The 21,176-nt window shown below is 40.1% G+C and overlaps 2 protein-coding genes across 3 annotated transcripts; one reads left to right on the top strand and one right to left on the bottom strand.

Moving 5' to 3' along the window:
- The first annotated feature begins 710 nt into the window (after window positions 1-710).
- On the top strand, window positions 711-4,079 carry fam98b (family with sequence similarity 98 member B). Its single transcript, XM_054614315.1, has 8 exons — window positions 711-861; window positions 1,002-1,150; window positions 1,516-1,644; window positions 1,742-1,920; window positions 2,256-2,336; window positions 2,425-2,541; window positions 2,668-2,835; window positions 2,931-4,079. Exons 1-8 carry the CDS (start codon window positions 824-826, stop codon window positions 3,186-3,188), a joined length of 1,119 nt encoding a protein of 372 aa, XP_054470290.1. The 5' UTR covers window positions 711-823; the 3' UTR covers window positions 3,189-4,079.
- Window positions 4,080-4,253: 174 nt separating this feature from the next.
- Window positions 4,254-20,838, bottom strand: ptpn21 (protein tyrosine phosphatase non-receptor type 21). 2 transcript variants are annotated; one of them, XM_054614136.1, is made up of 20 exons: window positions 20,619-20,838; window positions 18,411-18,709; window positions 16,806-16,975; window positions 16,061-16,158; window positions 14,804-14,871; window positions 14,623-14,693; window positions 14,328-14,415; window positions 14,101-14,186; window positions 13,158-13,245; window positions 12,733-12,812; window positions 12,489-12,596; window positions 11,760-11,820; window positions 11,472-11,553; window positions 9,779-11,298; window positions 8,885-9,025; window positions 7,818-8,036; window positions 7,225-7,353; window positions 6,905-7,139; window positions 6,477-6,637; window positions 4,254-6,320 (listed from the first exon to the last, which is right to left on the bottom strand). In XM_054614136.1, exons 2-20 carry the CDS (start codon window positions 18,588-18,590, stop codon window positions 6,192-6,194), a joined length of 3,714 nt encoding a protein of 1,237 aa, XP_054470111.1. In that variant the 5' UTR covers window positions 18,591-18,709; window positions 20,619-20,838; the 3' UTR covers window positions 4,254-6,191. The 2 variants fall into 2 exon arrangements, with proteins under 2 accessions (XP_054470111.1, XP_054470112.1); XM_054614137.1 differs by lacking the exon at window positions 12,489-12,596 and having other exon boundaries at window positions 20,619-20,837.
- Between the last annotated feature and the right edge of the window lie 338 nt (window positions 20,839-21,176).

The following is a 21,176-nucleotide window of genomic DNA, read 5'->3' as shown; positions in this document are numbered from 1 at the left end:
TTCTCTGAGTTTATGCCTTAACTGCCTTAACGCCCTAACAACTATGTTTGTTTATTTAAATTGCACTGCATTAAACATAACTTTTCAGGAACTCTGCTTTGTTTCAAGACACAAGAATTTCAGAGAATGTTCTCAACGTATAAATAAGTGTGTAATCCTTTAGCAGCATTGAATGCACTCTTCTCACACATTTTAAGATACACATTTTGTCCAAATAACAATATTTAGAGGGTTTTTTTGGTCAATATTTAAGATAAGATAAGATAAGATAAGATAATCCTTTATTAGAAATTTGCAGGCTTACAACAGCGTAGAGTAAAGTGCACACAAGAGACATAGTAGAAGAAGACAAGCTAAGAAATGAAAAATAAAATAAAACAAGTATTATAAATAAGCAATAAAAAAAACAGTAGAAAAAACAACAATAACTGAAATATTATATTTACAGACAGAGAAAAAAACCCAACAACAACTATTTTAACTATTTTTAACTATTATTGCACAGTGTAATGTGTAAACACTGAAAAGCGCTATCCTTTACAGTTACTGACTGCTGTTAATGCTTTTACTTTTAATATACACTTTATTGCTGTAATTTGACTTTTAAAGTGCAGTTTTCTTTTGTGGTATATCTAAGTACTGTGGCGGAACCATATATTCAAAGTCGCATGTTTCACTCCGGCTCCGTTTGTGGGCGGACCGCTCAGGAAGCATGAGAGCGCCGCAGAAATCAATGGGAGCGAACCGCGTTTATGGTAACACCGTCCTATCTGTACCGCCGTAATGTTGTCAGCAGACTAATTCAACACGTACGGATTCATCCATGGAGGGCGACATTTTGGACTCGTTGGAGCAGCTCGGGTAAGCTCATTTATTGTTAGCATAGCACGCTAATAGTTTAGCTTCGCTGTCACCATCTACAGTAAGCTGGTTGCAGCATCGCCTGTATTTAAATGATGGAAGTGTAGAGAGGATTATTTGACCACTAACTCCTCCCGTAGCTATGCCGGTCCTCTGCTGGAGGAGAAGCTGCTGCTCGGAGCCGCAGACGGAGGCCTGTCCTCGCCTGAGTATGTGGAGCTGTGCGGCTGGCTGGCCTCCAGGCTGAAGCCTCTGTGTGGTCTGGAGGAGAGCATTACTTCCGGTCCAGGTGAGCCACATCCACTCACAACCTGACTCTGATGAGCAAAGCTTTTTTTTTTTCCCCTCTCACATCACATTTGTATGTGTATTTATTGTCTGTGTAGTTGTATAGTATGTGTATTTATTGTCTGTGTAGTTGTATAGTATGTGTATTTATTGTCTGTGTAGTTGTATAGTATGTGTATTTATTGTCTGTGTAGTTGTATAGTATTGTATAGTATTTATTTATTGTCTGTGTAGTTGTATAGTATGTGTATTTATTGTCTGTGTATTGTCTGTGTCTGTGTAGTTGAGCTGCTGCAACACTTGAATTTCCCCCATGGGGATCAATAAAGGAATATAATAACATTAACTCTGGTTTCCCATCTCCAGACGACATGGACAGCCTCCAGGTGGAGATGAGTGGTCTGCTGAAAGAGCTGCACTGTCCTTATGAAAAAGCTGTTTCAGGGATTCTCAAGGGCATTGTGCGGACTACAAAAGATCATCTGAAGTTTGTCTGTATGTAATCATGCTCCTTATTTCAATCATTGTTCTCCAAAGCTGCCTGTGTGGTCAGTGAGTTACTTAAGAACATGATTTTGTGTTTCTTATGAAGTGTTTCTGAGCTCTGAGCTCCAGGCAGCGCAGATTGTGAGGAGCAGAGGAGTCTCTCATAAACAACAAGAAGAAGAGAGTCCGCTGCGTCAGGATCTCCTGGCAATCTGTGAAACCCTGAACCTACCAGAGCCCAGAGGACAGGACGCAGCTGGAGTTCTCTCTCAGGTCCAAGACAAGGTGGGACAATTTAATGCTATTTAAGTACATTTATATCAGGGCCACCAGAATAACCATGTGGGAGTCTTTGTCACTCTTTCATGGTATAAATAAAAAGTGTGTTTTGTAGTTGTTTATGCTGTGTTGGGGGTCAGGAACTGTTGCGCTATGTTACTAAAACTATGGTGACCTGCCTTGTTGATTCTGTCCTCACAAAAGCAATGGTCAATGAAATGGTTAATACACTTGTCTTGTAGGCATGCATTGAGTTGAGTCTTTTTTTTTAGATTGCTCCATTGTTTTTTCCTTCCTTTGTGTTGTGGTAATGCATTATATGCAATGTGTGTGATTTGTAGGTTGAAGAAGTACTCAAAGATCTTCCAAACGGCTCCCTTGGAAACCCAGTGCTAACAAAATCTCTATGCAGTGAACAATGGGTAAGTAGATGAACATCTAAACAAACCATGTCATATTAAGTGCATTTTCATTTAACTCATTGTTTTTTTTGTTTTTTTATATCTGCAGGAGAAGTTGCACCACATAAACAAAGCTCTGTCTTCAGAGTACGAGTGTCGGCGCAGGATGCTGATCAAACGGCTCGATGTCACAGTTCAGTCATTTGGATGGTCAGACCGAGCCAAGGCATGTTTATATAATAATCACACATAACATTGTTTTTTGCCCTCCTTCTCTCACAGGGGAGTCCAAACAGATGACAATTATGGGGGAAGATGCTTATTTATCTTGTGTTTTCCTGTGGTTTGTCAGGTAAAGGTGGACAGCATGGCAAAGGCCTATCAGCCTAGGAGACACTCTCTGAGGCCACAGTGCACAGTGGATATTGCTGAGCTGCTGGCTGCCAGAGAAGACATCTGCAACGTGGTGAAGACGAGCAGCGGCTCCAGCAGGGAGAACACGGCTTGTGCTGTAAATAAGGTATAGAAGAACTTGGCCATCTTTCCTCAAATGAATGGCTTAAGTCTGATGTTTTCTTCTTACACAACCTCTTTCGTCTTCTCTCTTCTCCACAGATCCTGATGGGGAGAGTCCCAGACAGAGGAGGACGTCCCTCAGAGATAGAAGCCCCACTTCCTGAAATGCCACCCTGGCAAAAAAGACAAGATGGAGGAAGAGGTGGTGGCTGGAGAGGAGGAGGTGGTGGAAGAGGAGGACGAGGAGGAGGTGGTGGTGGATGGGGAGGAGGGGGTAGTGGAAAAGGAGGTGGCGGTTGGGGAGGAGGAGGATGGAACCAAGGAGGACATGGAGGAAAGAGAGGGAGGTACCAGTAACAATTTATACTGATTGATCTGCGTTTTGTGTTTGTTTTCTATTTAATCTGATGGCATTATTTATAATGCTCCTATTTTTTGTCAGTGTTTTGTTTTTTTAATATTCTCATCAGTGTTTTTAAGTGAAAAGAATAAATGTCAATACAAGTGATTTTTGTACAAGAACAAATGATCCAACTGCATTGGACCATAATACTGTGTCTTTAATCCATACTACATACTGATTGTAAAGACGGCTTGAGTATGAATTGTGTTCACACTGTAAAAGTCACTGTCAGTCTGGATCCTGGAAACCCTTGAGTTTGTTGTTGAAAGACCCTATTCTCCCACAACGCATTGAGCATGGAAATGGAGGAGCTGCTCACAACTGGAAAACTAAAATTGTCGTTCAAATTTTGGGCGGAAAATGCTAAATGGTAATGTGTAGATGTTCCCCTTTATACTCTACTAACTGCAAAAATACAGATGAGGATTTACTGTATACAATTAGTTTGCAGTATGGAGTTGAGATGCAGTTCATTGCATTTTCAACAAAGTCAGGGGTAAAAAAAACATTACATTTCAGCATAAAATAAGTTTACCATAAACATTTAGCCTTTTAACATTTTGTAATGGAAGTGTTAGATGCAGTGAGAAATGTTGAAGATGATATCTTTCCCTGACTAAAGACGTGTCGATGTGAAACCCTGAAGACTGAAACCTCTGCTATAGGACAAGCTGAGGACACTAAGAAGCTTTTTAAGGATTATAGACTAGTTCTTTTCAAATCTGTGTTTTACTTTACATTTCAGACTGAAACATATTAGATTTCACCATTTCATTGAAGATTCTACACCAGCTGTGGTATTATCACCTCTGAATTAATGTAATAAAGCTCTCTTCCAATGATATAAAGAACTTCTTATGTTGATGTAATAGATACTGAAATAGTGCAACGAGACACAGAGCCACTGGCTTATTCCCACCACAAGGTGGCATGATAGATTGATGTAAACAGAGAAACACAGTAGGTGATCTTTAAGTAAACACGGACAAAATTATATATTTCCAAATATTTATTGGCTGAAAAGATGTTCTACACGCTTTCTTCCCCAATGGCATATCATTTTTTGTTCAATAGATACAAGTTTATACATAGTTTGTACATTATCAAATATTCATAAAAGAAACATTTTACATTGTGTACATTATGAACAACATACCTGTACAAAACAGGTACACCTTGCCAAAAAAAAAGCACTCTTTTAAGTCTCCACACTAAGACTCAATCAGTATGTTAAAACACTAAACCTGAAGCAGATCCATACGGGGCGGATCTTAATAGATCAGTGGAGGTGTATTGTTCTCCTGTTAAGTCAGATCACTGCCCACACGTGTGACACCGACAACACAAACATCGGGGTAAGACAACGAGGGATTAACAATCACTTCACTTTGGCCATTATAAATTAAGCTGCCGCCTTGATTTGATAATATAGGCAACATATTCCAAATTAACATTGTTAAAAATATATATATGACCTCATGTAAACTTTGCCGTGCCTTTAAGTCTTGTTTCTGTACAGGTGAACTCCACAATCGGGCTGTAAAATATTCCCTATAGCTGCAGCGGTTTGTAACAGCAGGAGGTGTCTGCACGTGGACACTTCTCACTGGAGAACACAAACTAGTACTGATCTGTCCCTTTTCACCGTGCACCAAAGCCAACACGCTGCACAGCACTGTTCATTACATCTCAATAGTGTCAAACTGCCTTACTTCCTAGTTTTTATGAACTTAATGATACAAAAGGCCCAACTCGCACAACTTCAGAGCCCAAACCTGATTCAAGAATGATCATTTTTGTTTGCAATACTTGTACTTCTTGTATTGGATGTTTATCAAATGTATCAATTGGCATAAATTAACACACATCACTGCAATCAAACAAGAATTAAATGACACTGAATGAGTGTCTAAATTTCCTTCATATTATACATACAGTCCTTTCAACTTTACAAGGTAGATATATAGGCACTTTGTCTTGACAAAATATCTTAAATATATAGATTGTTCAAATACAGCACTCTGGTTTCATGATAAAAAAAAGGGATGAAAAACATGAGTATAAAAATTCCAGTTTTACTCAAAAACTTGCCGTCATTCTTTTTTTTTTTCCTTCATCAACTATATATTTTTGGAACCTGTGCAACGTTTTTCTACTTTGCGTCAATCCAGTGTTTAACAAAGACCAATCGATTACCTCCCACCTTCTTTCTGCACATAGACTGTATTTGTTTTAAGCATGTGCTTTGATGTAGATAATGTTTGGTGGGTTCTAGGGCTTTTTGAACATAAAAATTGCTCATAGAAAAACAGCCAAATCATGGGGTAAACAGTATAAATAAACATTCTGTTGTTTAATGTAAATGTATATTCTTATAAAAGTTAATTGCAGGGACAAACCCCTGCCCTCACAGGTCACATGATGAACTTAGAATCCATCTGAACTCTTTATCCACTCTCTTCATTACTACAGAAACATCCTTCATCATCAGAACCAATAGTTACCAAACAGCAATCAAAAACATTTTTCTTAAAAAAAAAGCGACCTTTGTCAAATGAAACTGTTTTGATACACACCTATAATAACTTTTTTTTAAATGCAGCATAACATTGGTTCATCATGTACAGCAAAGTACTGTAAAAGTGCTGGGCTTTATTAAGCAATAATGTATGTCAAAATAATATATATAATACTGTTTAGAGGCAGGTCATAAGTCTTTATGCTCCTTCATGTGGTATTGCTTCTTTCTTGTAGTTCCACACATCATTCCTTCATCCTTGCCTGATTTAATACTTGATCAAACGGGGTCCAACAAATACTGACCGCTGCAGTGAACGGACTCGTACAGCTGCATCATCACAGTGCATTGGTGTAAATCTGGAGATAACTCTGACCCATCACCTGTGACGACGGTGTATGCTCGGGGACAAAGTCGGGCCGGAAACAGACACTTGTGCTCATATTAGCCTGGAGTTGCGGAGGAACTGGATGATGACCTTGTAGATGAAGGTGTACTGAGACAAGGTCTGGACCATTATCATCCTCTGACGACGCAGGTTTAACAGGTATTTTGGGACATCCAGCGTCTGAAACGAGACATGCTTTTAGTACGAGAGAGGCAGCAGTGTTTCATCTTAATACCCACAGATGGCAAAGCAACCAAAATATACAGTGGATGAGGTCATAACTTGGGGGGAAAAAAAGCCGCAGTATACAGGATTTATTTTAAGTGAGGCAGTTACCTCATTGTGCTCCAGACAGGCTATCATGATCTCAGACAGGATGACCACACCAGTCCGCCCAACTCCAGCACTGCAGTGGACCAGCACAGGTAGGTTGGTGTTCTTTGGGTCACTGATGCTGTTCGTGTGTCTCCTCACAGACTGGATCTCCTCTAGGTAGGCTGGAAAAAGACAAGAACAGGCACAATAAATGAATACAGCAGGTTTGACAATGAGCTTTGGAACATTTAAATGTTCTTTTCAAAATGTCTAGGAGATCATCTTCCCTTTTTATTTTAGTTTCCCTCAAAACTGATCTAGTATCATAGCACCATGTGGAACTAATGTTGCTGTCAATGCAAAACACAAGTTCCATTTCCAGTCTTCCACATTGATATCTGATCATAAAAGCATGACCTTAAAAGGATAAAGTCACAGATCCCACTCACTCAGGAAGCCTTTTAAGTCCTCAGGACACCCGTGGTCAGGCCAGTCTATGTACTGCAGGTGCCAGACAGTTCTCTCTTGGCCCGTCAGGAGGTGTTTGATCTTTAGCCCTGTGGTGGCGTAGCAACCGGACTCTGTGCGGAACCGCGTTGTGATCTTGAAGCGACCGTATGTCACCGTGTTGTGTCGTGAGCCGAGTCGGGGCCAATACCGGAAGCTCTTTTCTCGGCCGCTCTCCTGAAGGAAGCAGACGAAAAAAAAGTAAGTCCAGGTAATGATGAGGAATGAAATATGTGGAGCTGTAAATATGAAACCAACGCACCTCTTCGGCAGTAACCATGGCGATGATGGAGACACCCTGTTCCCACACCATCTGCCAGAAGTCTTGACAAGTGTTGGACATGGGACCCTGTGTGGCGATGTAGCTCCACTCCTGTCCACCTACTGTTATCTAATGAGAGGCAAGGAGATTTCAAGGAGAATTATTTTTTTGCTTTTCAGTAATGCTTCTTAAAGCGGAGATTGAAAAGCAGAAACAGTAGCAGTAGAGTACTTATTTTGTGACAGACTTGATAATGAAGGAGTGAATGTGACTAAGCAGCTGTTATTAAACCCCCCTGTATGAGTAGCATGCTTTCTCCAAAAGGAGTATTAAAGAATTTTCCATTAGTGTATTTGGTAAGCTGTAACATAGTTATCGCTTTGTGGTGCAAATAGGAGTTTGTCATTATTGCGCAACCTTAAATTCACAGAAATAACCAAAGAAAGGAAAAACTGCATTTTCAGCAAATGACAAAGTCATCATGAGTCATTGTCATCAAAATATTTCCTCTGGGTGTGTAGGTGCTTTGTTGTCTTTTTTTAATGAAGCAAAACCATGTAAAAGTGATTATGATACATTTCTGCACAACTTACTCTAACATGTGATGCATTGATGTATCCTGTGTTGTTCTCTTTAGTGGGAACCAGCTCCACTCGGGTGTCGTCATAAGGCAGCACGTCCTGGAAACGGTTTTTATCTCCGCTCTCTGGCAGCGTGGCGATGGTGCACTCCCCTGCTGGACGACGCTTTGGGATACTCTCGTACTCTTTTAACAGCTCCCCCCTCTCCATATGCTGCTCCAGGATTTTACACTAACAAACACACACAAACAAGTACGTATAAGGATTATAAATACAGAAACGATTACTTTCTATTAATGTGGGACATAGTTTAAAGTGTTGAATGGTGTACGCCACATTTTTGGATAAAAAACTGTTTGGTCTGCTTGATTAATTAATCTGCTCCTTGTAAAAATATTCATATTTTTGTACAAATCTCTAGAAGCAGAAAACATAGCACCACTCTTGCTTAGTTATTTTTGAAACAGTCAATACATCAAAGTGAGATGCATTATTATTGTTTTCACAAAATTCTATCTGCAGTAATGGAATTTTGTGTATGATGAATAGGCAATAAGGACATTGATTTATACAATAAATAAGCATGCAAACATACATGTTTAAAAGTGAACAGTAACTGAACAACTTTGTGTGTACTGTACTAACCCAAGTCTTTGAAAATGTTTGTGTGCATGAGACATTTGCGAATCTACAGTATGCTAACGAATGACATGTCATTAACAGTGACATCATAACTAGTTAAGACTTAATTTTTTTTTTTTTTTGTGTCTGGAATTTAACTGTCATTGCCAAAGCAACTTACATCAAGATTAACAAGGCTGACCAGTTCAGCTGTACGTTAACATCTGAAACCAGATCATTGACTAAGACTTTCTCCTTCATGTGTCCTAAATAACCAAGACTCATGTCCCAGGATGCAAACAGCAGCTCATTGTAGTCATTACCAATACACAAGCAACATGTAACAAATCTAACATAACTCAAAAGTTTCCATAGCCTAAACTAAACGTTTACATTTGTTTTTGCTTTACGAATCTGTCTGTCAAAAAAAATAAATCATAGACTTTTAAGTGTCCTACCCTCTCGTCATTAGAGGCTCTTTCAGGCTCATCCTTCACCGTTTCGTGCATTGGCTGCCTGGAAACTGACAGGCCATTGAGATGTGCCACCTTCAGAGGGCCCATCTTCTTCACCTCTGACCTGGCTCCTTTCTTCATACCCTGGTGTAACAACAGAGTGGAGACGGAGAAAAAGTGAGGAAGTCTGTGCGTGTGTGTGCCTCGCAGTGAGTAAGTAAGTCTACCTGAGGGGAGGGGCCTGGGCAGCCTTGCTGGGTGTTTACTGAGTGAATGTCATCTGGCCGGTTTTCCAACTACATTCTTTCAATATGTGTCAAAGTGAGCTTGTCTGCGTCATTCAAAGCCGGCCACTGAAACCACCTCAATTGCTAGCCTCACGCATACTCATGTGATCCAGACAGGCCTTGTTGTTGAGAAAAGAAACAAGTGCCTACAACCCACTTTTATAGAAAAATAATGATAATGTATACTTTATTAATCCTGCAAGGGATTCTTCAACTAATGAACACACATTCTTAAGTACTCACATGCCCAAACAGGACCTATACACATGCATTATGTACTGAGAGATATCAAGGTGAGGGGGCTGCCTCACTGTTTTTCTTGTTGGAAAAGGGTCCTCTGAGGTATTACAGTGCAACTAAAAGAGCATTATAAAGCTGGAGTGCAATTGAATGTTGTGATATGTTAGCAATACATTAGAGTAAAGCTGCTCAAATTGCTGAAAACATTAACTAGCTGCCTAATCATAAATCTGGCTTTCATGCACATTTAAAGAAATGAGGACAGTTATGATATGATATCATTCAGAGGCAGCATGGCGAAATAAGTTCAAAATGTTTATTTACTACTGCACTATGCTAATAATGTAATGTTATTGGGAGCAGGACTCACCGGAGGGGGCAAACCTTCAACTGTTTTCTTCCCAGGAGGCACATCAGACACAGGCCTCTTTTTTAAGTCTTTTTTAGTCTTCTTTTTGGCCTGGCCACTCAGGTCTCCCTCAGAGACTGAGGGCATGATCCTGGGCTGCCGTAAATCTGACATCAAGAACAGAGGCTCACTCTCCTGGATCAGGGGGTGAACCTTGTAAGTCAAGGAGCTGGTTATGGAGGGGTCAAGAGAGGAGCCTATGGGATATGCGGGAGGCGGCTCTTTGGGAGTCTGCTGCTGAGACGTCAGAGAAGAGAGAGATGTCAAGCTTTGGTGCTGTTGGGACGGCTGGTCAGGAACTATTGAATCCTGAGAAAGTGGAGTGTGACGTTCCATGTCTTCCTCAAACTCCTCTTCCTCACAGCTGCTGTGAACCAGCATGGTGGCGTCTGAAAGGGATTTTTTGTGTCCGTACTGCACGTCCTCCTTGATGTCACTCCTGTCCTCCGTCTTTGTACGTTCCAGAAACACGTTGAGCTGAGAGCCCATGGAGCGACCGCCACGCAGGGCCGGAGGGGGCGTGGCAGTTTCAGCCGCTGAAGAAGACATGGTGCGCTCTTTGACCCTCATCCCCTCGAGACTGTGCGCCAATCCAGCAATCTCGATGGAGTTCCGCTTCTGAGCATGGTATGGGTGTCTCTGTGGGGGTCCGCTGAAAAGAGGCTCCGACACTTCTTGTAAAGAGTGGGCAACGGGCAGGCTGTCCTCTTGGAAGGTCTGGACTGAGTGATGCACGCGCCTCGTGATGATCAGGTCTGGGTTGCTACTGCTGACATACAGGTGACGCGACAGGTCCGGTGTGCTGTTAGCAGGCCGAGGGTAGGCGTATGGGTAGGGTGGAGGTGGTCGGTACACTTGTGTTCTCATGATGTTAGGGGCCGGATACTCCTGTGCCTGTTGTAACTGGACATTTGTGAGCTCCGGGACACTAACGGCCCCCACTACGGGCCTCCTCTCTGTGGGGTAGGGATATGGATTAGGGCTGTGAAAGCTGGAGCCCAGATGGAAAGGATAGTGATGGTGTTGGGCTGCTCCGCCATGCTCCCCTCTGATCTCTGGCTGGCTGTAAACTAGAGGGTCTGGCCTGCGGTAGGCGTACGAGTTTCCGATATTCAGGTTCCTCATGGAGTGGCTCTGCCGGTGCTCTTGGGACAAAAGCATCCCTCCTCCTGCTCCCCGGGTCTTCTGACGCATCACTGTCTCATAATCCGGCGTGGCGCGGTAGGAAGGCGGGATGAGAGCGCTGTGGCGGTGCGAGGGGATGTAGTCTGGCCTGGTGATATCGCTGGTAATGGAGGGGTTGGAGGACATGGGTGAGGGCTGGTGGTAGTGCTGTGGATTGGTCAGGGAGCTGGTACTGTGGGCGCTGTACACACTGCCATTACGTAAACGCCCTCCGCTGCTGTATTCCAGAGGAGGGCAGTCCAGGCTGGTCTGGGAATGGTAGTAATAACCGTTCTGGGTGTTCATGTACAGGTTGTCTGTGGGAGAGCAAATTAACAAGACATGCATAAGTCGAATTTTTTTTATAATTTAAAACAATTCACCATTAAAATGTAGCTCAAGACAGTGTACCATGTAATAACTTCAAATGTTATCCGATGCACTCATTTTCAGGTTCCTAGTTGCAAGCCAATCTGTATATAGTAGTTACCTTGTGATGATGAGTAAGGCTCTGTGAAATGACCATTGTAGTGCATTTGTGGAGGGGGCATCATGTAGGCCTGAGGCTTTGGCTGTAAAGCAACAAGAGAGGGATTCAGTTACGGCTCATATGATCCGAATACTGTCCAAGAATTGAATATTACTGGGTGGTGACGCTCCCATAGATAATGATTCGAATATACATCATGTGTTGCAATGCAAGCCCGAAAATCATCAGGGAATTATACAAGCACGCAAAAAATGTGAAAAGTGTGTTTTGAGTGAGCAAGGCCATTACCAGAGATATTCTAGTAGAGGATCTCCGTCTGACTGGGTTAACAACTGTAGGCGGGGATTGGCTGGGGGGAACAAAACAGCAGTCAAAAATGTGACCTAAACAAAAAGCACAACTACTTACAATGCTTTTTTCCCCAATAACGTACTTCAGCCTTTTGACATTTGACTTTAAAAACGCACACACAGCAAAGTGCATACCAGAGCAAATCCATCAAACTTAAAATATGTTGTTCAACTCTTCTCCAGTACACTTTGCAACATTTTTTCTTAAGAACTCCAGCAAGCATGGTGTAATGAAGAGTTGTGCAATGCATTTTTAATTTTGATAGACTTGCATTTAACAAAACATGACAAACCTCTCTGTGTTAAAAACTAAATAAATAAAAATAGAGAAAACTTATTTAGATTATTTACATCTAGAAATATCAGATGAAAGCTACTCAAAAAAAAAATTCTTAAAAAATAAATAAATTGGATTTTAAAATGCTTCATCCAAACAGAGGCTATTCTTTCTCTGGTCCAATCGCACACAAAAATAACTAGTAAATCAAATATTAGTTCCTTTTACTCGGATTAAAAGTCACCTCATGCTTCACCATCCACGGCCCATTTCATAGACACAGTACAAAGCATGTTTGCTATGCAAGATTGGCTAGGCAATAAGGGACGGATGGGTGTTGGCACCTGCTTGATAACCACACTGTAGGCAGTGGCTGATAGTGTTGCTCACCCCTTATTAGAAGGCAGAGAGGGACGAGAGAGCATTGGAAAGCGAGGAAAGGATAGAGTGAGAAGGGACTTCTGGGAGCACTCAGAAGGCAGGGGGTCACACTCCTCTCTGAAGAGAGAGAGTAGGAGAGGAGGATAGAAGTGAGTCTACACCAAAGAGGAGACACATGCACGAGACGACAAAGAACAAAAGAGACAGGAACTAGGCTAGACATGTATAAAAACAAAAAAAAAAAAACACTTACAGGCTACTCTTGTTAATCTTATAAAACTTGAGTCTGGCCAGACACATCCTGCACACATATTTGGAGGTTTCCATGTCTTCCTAAACAAAAAAAAAGAGAAGAAAAAATGAGATGGTGAGACAATTAGTGCAGAGGTGGTGTTTACTTAGTTACCTCGAAGCAAAGCCAATCCTGTGCATGCCCTGCCATACTTCTACATTGACTTTAAGCTAATGGTATGTGACTTTGTGGCCCACACGTGCGTAACATAGCCAAACAACCCCAGTAAGAGCCACACACAAACATAGGTGCATTGTTCAGACGAGCTGACGGAAAGCTCCATGACGACAGCGCTCTATCTCTAATTTTGCTAAATCCAATAAGAGACTGAAATTTCCAAAGCGGATGGGTAGAGAAATGGCGGTGCACTGGTAGCAGAGACTTACGGTCTGGAACTGGACACTCTCCTCTCTGTTGGCTAGCTCCAGGACAAAGAAAGACCTGTTGTGAGTCATGTTGTTAATTTCACTCCACCTACACAGCCAATTTAAAGCACGGGGGCAGAGAGAAAGAGGAAAAACACATGATGTCATGGCGGTCACAAATCCTTGCAGCAGACTGTGGCACTGCTTTAACAACGAATAATAAAAAACATAAGTAAAGGAGTCATCAAAAAAGATATCTAGAACTTATGATGGTATGCAGATTGATACAGTTCAACCAAGGTCAAGAATGTACACTTACTCACTAGATTGACAAATAATGCTCCCTCAATCTTTATCAGTAAATATCACAGTCTACCTGACTCATATCCTCTTGGGCCACATTTAGGCACATTACAGGAGACAACCTCCTCGTAGCACTTATTGCACTCGTATTGTTGTTGCACTTACTGTATTCGTATCAGTTCGCTGCACTTATTGAATTTGTATTTGTTTACTGCACTTATCCTATTCGTAGTAGTTTGTAGCACTTATTATATTCGGATTAGTCTGTTGCAATTATTGTTTTCGTAGTAATTTGCCTCTGCACTATACTTTTGCTCTGGCTTATGCTTTAAGATGCTTGTTTAAGAAAGGAGATGCACTTATGACTTCTGGTGACTAGTAGTTCTCTTGAATACCTATGTTGAATACACTTCCTGTAAGTCACTTTGGATAAAAGCGTCTGCTAAATGACTGTAATGTTATGTAATGTAACCTCACCTCAGAATGACTATGAGCTGTGTCACAAAACTTCCATCTATACCGACAGAATTGTCTGATTCAATACAATTGCTGCTCTGTAACAATTTACCAAACAAAGCTTTTATTATATGTAGCTCATATTTCAGGACATTCAGGTACTGCTGTTATAGTTAAACATTCTCCAATTTGTTTCTAGACTTACCTAAATGAAAGCGGCCTGCCATTTTTATGCTTGACAAAGATGCCATCGAGGCAGGATCCCATGGAAACATCTGCACCTGAACTGTCCTGTTTAGATTAAAAGGAGAGGACATTCAGAAAAGTCTTTAAGGTAAAAAATTCAGACAGACAATATGCAGCTTACAATTCAGATTCTAGTAAGCCAACGTCCTACTCCTTTGACATTTGGGCTCGACCTTGTAAACTTACCTTGGCTTGATAGCCTTCCTGGCCATAGCCTTCCATTTTCTCCACCTCCTGCATGTACAACATCTCTGCCTCTGGGGCTGATAAACCCCTAAAAAAGACAACAATGGCAACATAAACATGAAGAAACAACCATCTGAGCCTACATAAAAACAAGATAGGAACTTTAATAAGAAAGCAAAAACTCATGGTGTAGTTATTCAGAATTCTGTGAAGTATGCAAAGCAATTTCTCCGTTGATCCACACACAGAACAGGCAGACGGATGCTGAAGACGGAGGTTGAGAACACCTGCTCACCTGAAGCTCCGATAATGAAGAGCCACTTTCTGAGTGGCCTCTTCCAGCACGCGCTCATCCTGGATCCAGTCCTGCAAAGACAGAGTCAGGATTGATACAATTCTGGTATTAAAACACGAATGAGCACAGGGCAGCAACATTTTTTATTTCACATGATGACCATACAAAATAAAATGCTTACAATAGGGAACAGCGCAAACTTCTGAAGGAAGTCCTGGGAGTCATATCGGTTGAAGTCTCCAAAGTCAGCTGTGGACAAAAAAAGATAAATGAGTAAATACAGCAAGGCTTACTCTGCATGACAGCGCTGTCTGAATAAACTCTATTACACGTCCATTTCTGCATTTAACACAAGGCAAAAACAGACATGTAAGAATTGCAGAATGGTGTAATGCCTTTGGAAAGCAGTGTGGTGCATGATGACTAGATGGACTAATTTTAGGAGAGGAGGGGCCCGTTTGTAAGGAAAGGCAATTGCTTCAGCGTCTGACAACATAGAGGTCCAAAACAGCAACCGGCTTCAGTCTGCCTGCTGGCAACATTCACAACTATTCTGAGTATCCCAGGCATCAGCACTGCTCAAAAGCTACTACTGCCCTTCACTCTAAAATATCCTACCCAGGGACAGAAAATAGGAGCCACACAACAGCACAAATGCAAAGTTTGCATAACAACTCGAGCAGTGACTAACTCTAAAGGGAACTTGCACAAAGTTTCTTAGGACTCATCTTCATAAAGCATATTGCATGCTGGTCAGTCATTTGAACATGGCTGCAGCAGTAAGTGATCTCAGCGGCTCTGCTATGCTATGCTAACACCCAGGCCAGTGTGTTGCAGTGCCTGATATAACTTTCCCAGCAGTGTTTGAGATTCTTCTTGCTCGGCAAAAGTTAGTGGACGTGCCAGGGCTAAAGCTCCTGCCAAGGGGAGTTCACATTCACACACAAACACACCCCTGACCAATTTAATAGGCTAGTTTAAGTTTAATGGTGCTTGTAAAGAGCTGCATATTACCAGAATCATGAAATTGTTTTTATAAACCCTTGGATAAGTGCATAAACAAAGGTTTGAGACAAACTACAGTCAGCTGCAGACACTTAAGTCCCATTTTTCTGAGATAGAATGCAAGAAGGAGGTCAAAGGGTAACTGTTTGAGAATTAATAGAAGTACTGGAGTTTACTAGAACCCTAACTCTAGCAACCTCGCAGAGTTTAGGCGAAAACTGGCACAAACTTCCTGTCCAGAATAGATGTGAGGGAGGTGTAATGTTAGAGCAGCATATATCATGATTTATCGACAATTGCTGTGCAATTGCTCCACTAATTATTTTGCCTGGGACTTAAAGCTGTCACAGCAGAAAGGTTTATGCCCCAAAAAACTCCAGGCTCATCAAACTGAAGTTTCTGTTGCAATGCTAGTATTATACATTCATATTACCTTGCACTGCCAGGCTAGCTAAACGAATAGCCTGTTCTAGTGAGCACGAGATCCTGCCCTCCAGAACATCTTTCTTCAGTTGTAGGTAATACTGATATCTGTGGAGGAAGAGAGGGTTACTTATGAGTGGAGAATAGACAAGCAGCCAACCACCAAATAGGACAACTTCAATCATGTTTGCAGAAACAGTTGAAAGGTCATTACAGAGCAAACCTTGTCAAGCACAGCACTATTAAAATAACTTGTGACATATTTAAATGATTCATGCTTTAATAATAATAATAATAATAATAATAATAATAATAATAATAATAATAATAATTAAGCCTTTATTAGTCCCACAATGGGGAAATTATTTCTCTGCATTTAACCCATCCCGGAGGAGCAGTGGGCTGCAATGAAGCGCCCGGGGAGCGACCTATTTATACCACTCTGCGTGAATTTAAGTATTAAAGGAAATGGATAGGAAGAGGTAAGAAGACATCACAATAAACTGGCATCTGGTTCAAGGGGTAAAACTGTGCACCTAAGCTGCTACTTCCACCTATTGCCGTGCAGGACACCCTAACCTGGCCAAAGCCTTTTTACAGAAACAATCAAAAACAAAAAACTTTGTTGCACTTAACTTTGCTTGGCATTCATATCATAGATGTATAACTTTTTGACCGCTATTTGTGATTATCAATAGTCACTAAGCTAATAAGGAGCTTAGACAAGACACATCATGTCACTGATGGAACATTACCGTGTGATCTCCTGTTGCAGTTGGGCAACACTGGGTATGTAAAACACGACTCCAAAGTAAACGGTGGGCTCCAGCCCATACTTGTCCAGCTGCTTTTTCAGCGGCTTCTCCAAATCAATCCATCTCTGCTGGTTCTGCTTGTTGAAGTACCACAGGCTGAAGTATGTTATCTAACAAGCAAAGAAAGGAAGCACAAACTTTACACCTGAAGCACACTGTGATCAATGAAATTCTAAGACAACTAGAACATCTTGCGCAACAATTTAGGTTTTACAATATGTAGTAAACTAGAAGGAATGCACATTTACATATATGACATATCAAACTTTAGAATAATCTGTAAGTCTTCCCCTAATAATCTACATAACATTCAAAACATATGTAGACCTGAACCTCAACAATGACCATCTCTTCTAGATTTATAGGCTGTTGGCACTCCCTGTTCTGTCTTGTGACTGTCTGAACATCTCACAATGAACACTTGTAAAAAAACAAAAACGTAACCCCCGGGCTTTCTGTTTATCAAAGACAATTTAGCTGAAAGTGGCCTGTTGTATTTTGTAGCCACACTCCAACCACAACTACAAAATAACATGACTGTTTAACACTTGGCAGTATTGGTTAGCAACTATGAATAAATATTATGTTAACTTACTCTGGTGTTTTTATTTTATAATATTGTGAAAAAATAATGATCTGGATCTGAAAAATGTACAAAATATAAGGGTGTCAGTAAACTTTGGTTGTTTAATCACCCAAAATAATTATAATCTCATTCCATTATCAATTACAGTGACAGCACCTGCATAACCTTACTACCAAAGACTGACTGAGAACCCCATGATTGCACAAACAACCCCTGTGACATAAAAAACAAACATTACGTTTTTACCCTATGCATACAACAAGAACTCCAAATAAGGGTGGAGGCCTGTCAGCAACACCGTGACAAATAAAGCCTTGCTCCATTACACAAAATAACAGTCATATAGTGCAGGTTCAGACTAGGCCAGATTGCCTGTTTATTCAGCAGTATTTACTGTTGTTTTCAGGTGCAACTGGAAAAGACAGCGTCTCTTTCAGCTCATGTCCAACAGGTGGTTTTCACTGTGTGACCACAGCAACCTAATGCAGACGTGAAGCTCGGTACATCATTCTATCCTGACTCAGAACTACTTCACTTTCGTCCATTATATGTTTGCTAATCTGCATGATGAGTTGGTTACATTTATGTACTTACTAATGTACAGTATGTGATTGACACATTCCTAAATCATGTCATAAGCAGGACAGAGATTATGAGAGATCATATTGTATAAATGTGACTATATATATATATATATTTATTATATATATATATATTTATATATATATATATATATATATAAATAATATAATAAATAATAAATAATAAATAATAAATAAATATATATATATATATATATATATTACTTGACGATGACCAACTGGTTATTTTGGTTTCTGTTGTCCTGCTTTTCAGCTCCTAGTAAGAATGTATCCAAAAGATAACTTTGTCCTTGTGGTGAGAAAAAGTCTATAAGAGAGAACAATCAGCACTTGTATTGCATGAAAATACATACATACCTCTCTTAACTCAAGTCTCTGAGCAACTGCCTCCAAACATTCCTGTCCGGTGCTCTCCACTGAAAGTGTAAACTCAACAAACTCTCCATTGAGCAGCTGAATCCGAGTGACAAGACAGCTCTTGCTTGAAACAGTATACCTTCGAGTCCTTTTGAGTTTTAAGCCAAATGGCAAGGGCATGTTTCACACTTCTTCAAGAGGGAGGTCTTCACTTAGTCCAGAGAAATGATTATCCCTGCTGTCCCCTTGAATCCTGTGTGAACGTTACAGGTCACTAGGTTCATCATCAACAGACAGATCTGGAAAAGAATGAGACAAGAAACAACTCAATATATCACCAAAAAACACTACGATTCACAATAAAAAGGTGTCAGGTTGCACAATCAGCTCTGCTCCCAGTAGACCACATGACACTAAAAACCTGTGCAATACAAATACACTGTGCAATACAATAGTTATAATAGTTTCTGTCTGTATATATAATATGTCAGTTACTGTGGATTCTTTACTGTTTTTTTTATTGCTCATTTGCTTATTTATAATACTTATTTTTGATCTTGTTTTTTTACTATGTCTCTTGTTTGCACTATCCTCTGTGCTGCTGTAATCCTGTAAATCTCCCCGCTGCGGAACTAATAAAGGATTATTTTATCTTATCTTATCTTATCTTAAAAGCTGGTGGAAAAAATGCAAACTTGGAAAAGTAGGGGATGCAAAACAGGACGAATAATCATCCATTCAGTGAATATGTTGTGATACTTAAGTGTTATCTTCACACCTGGAGCAGACAAACACCACTAAAGTCACCTTAATCCTCCTAAATGAGGCTTTTCACAACAATCAAAAACTTTAAATCAAATACATTGACTTGCAGCCATTACCAGCAGGTTATCTAGGTTATAATAGTTAAAATAGTTTTTTTCTGTCTGTAAATATTATATTTCAGTTATTGTGTTTTTCTACTGTTTTTATTGCTTATTTATAATACTTGTTTTTATAATTTTTTATTTTTTTTGTGCACTTTACCCTATGCTGCTGTATATAAAGGATTATAAAGGATTATCTTATTTTATCTTATCTGTCTGTGCAATAATAGTTGAAATTGTTTTTTCTGTCTGTAAATATAATATTTCAGTTATTGTTGTTTTTTATTGCATTGACTTGCAGGTTATCTAGTTATCTAGGTTATAATAGTTATCTAGGTTATAATAGTTATCTAGTTATCTAGGTTATAATAGTTATCTAGTTATCTAGGTTATAATAGTTATCTAGGTTATAATAGTTATCTAGGTTATAATAGTTATAATAGTTATCTAGGTTATCTAGTTATCTAGGTTATAATAGTTATCTAGGTTATAATAGTTATCTAGGTTATAATAGTTATCTAGGTTATAATAGTTATAATAGTTATCTAGGTTATAATAGTTATCTAGGTTATAATAGTTATCTAGTTATAATAGTTATCTAGGTTATAATAGTTATCTAGGTTATAATAGTTATCTAGGTTATAATAGTTATCTAGGTTATATAGTTATCTAGGTTATAATATTATCTAGGTTATTAGTTATCTAGGTTATAATAGTTATCTAGGTTATATAGTTATCTAGGTTATAATAGTTATCTAGGTTATATAGTTATCTAGGTTATAATAGTTAAAATAGTTTTTTTCTGTCTGTAAATATAATATTTCAGTTATTGTTGTTTTTCTACTGTTTTTTATTGCATTGACTTGCAGGTTATCTAGTTATCTAGGTTATAATAGTTAAAATAGTTTTTTTTCTGTATTTTTTCTATTATATTTCAGTTATTGTGTCTTATTATCTTATCTTATCTTATCTAATCTGTGTCTATGGTGATGTCTATAAACTGGATTGCAAAACATTTCCCCAGACTGTGGTGATGGATCCCTTCCAGTGAATAGCCTGACCCCAAACACTGACCCCCGCTGCTTCCCATCTCAAACAAGCATGTTTTATTACCACATATCTACGTTATAAAAACTGCAAACTGATCCTAACTGAGTCTGTTCCTAGTATTTGACTTTCTTCCAGCCTGACTTGCCACTTTTCGTAGTGACTTTCAGTGATTCCCTAACTTTAAGCGGTCAAAACAACCAGCGCTGAGTTAGCTTCCCGGCTAGCATGCTAAGCTAACGAGCGTCCCACTAAATAGACGGTGAATATTTGGGGGTAAAAACGTTCACGGTACCGTTAAGACATCAGCAATGTTGTAGTCCAGCTAGGGTTAAGTCCTGGGGGGCTTCGCCATCAAGGTGAGCGGGTTAGCAGAAGTGTTCAGGTGAAGCTGGAGACAGCACATCGGTGTGTGTGTGTGTGTGTGTGTGTGTGTGTGTGTGGACAGACGCTCCATGTTTCGCTTCCTGGGATTGGAACAGCAACAAGTAATCCCGTCTACATCCGCGGCTCTATAGCTGTAATAACTGTGCTTCAGAAGTTGATATATAAATCATTCAGGAATACACTCTGGCATTTCAATGACTGCATACATAATATATGGTTTATTGGGGGGGTTTTAAAGCTTCTAGATGCATTATATAGTGCCTCAGTGGCGGAGGGATACGTGGAGGCTTTCAGAGCCATGACATCAGAGAGCTGGAATGTAGAGCGGTGAAAATGCCAGAAATGGGAACAGCTGCTTGTTTACCTTCTACATCCACTGACAGCTGTCTGTTTACCTTCTACATCCACTGACAGCTGTCTGTTTACCTTCTACATCCACTGACAGCTGTCTGTTTACCTTCTACAT

Source organism: Anoplopoma fimbria, chromosome 15 (genome assembly GCF_027596085.1).
Source record: "Anoplopoma fimbria isolate UVic2021 breed Golden Eagle Sablefish chromosome 15, Afim_UVic_2022, whole genome shotgun sequence".
NCBI lineage: Eukaryota > Metazoa > Chordata > Actinopteri > Perciformes > Anoplopomatidae > Anoplopoma > Anoplopoma fimbria.
Note: the sequence above shows the minus strand (reverse complement) of the source record. Positions and strands in the feature narration are given on the sequence as shown.

Bases quoted from the DNA above. Each gene is read 5' to 3' on its own strand.
- fam98b (XM_054614315.1), top strand. From the start codon at position 824: ATGGAGGGCGACATTTTGGACTCGTTGGAGCAGCTCGG. The intron at 862-1,001 runs GTAAGCTCATTT...CTCCTCCCGTAG, and splicing joins GACTCGTTGGAGCAGCTCGG to CTATGCCGGTCCTCTGCTGG. The intron at 1,921-2,255 runs GTGGGACAATTT...TGTGATTTGTAG, and splicing joins TCTCTCAGGTCCAAGACAAG to GTTGAAGAAGTACTCAAAGA.
- ptpn21 (XM_054614136.1), bottom strand. From the start codon at position 18,590: ATGCCCTTGCCATTTGGCTTAAAACTCAAAAGGACTCGAAGGTATACT. The intron at 11,554-11,759 runs GTAATGGCCTTG...GTTGCTTTACAG, and splicing joins CCTCTACTAGAATATCTCTG to CCAAAGCCTCAGGCCTACAT. The intron at 8,037-8,884 runs GTAGGACACTTA...TGTGTTTGTTAG, and splicing joins GAGCCTCTAATGACGAGAGG to TGTAAAATCCTGGAGCAGCA.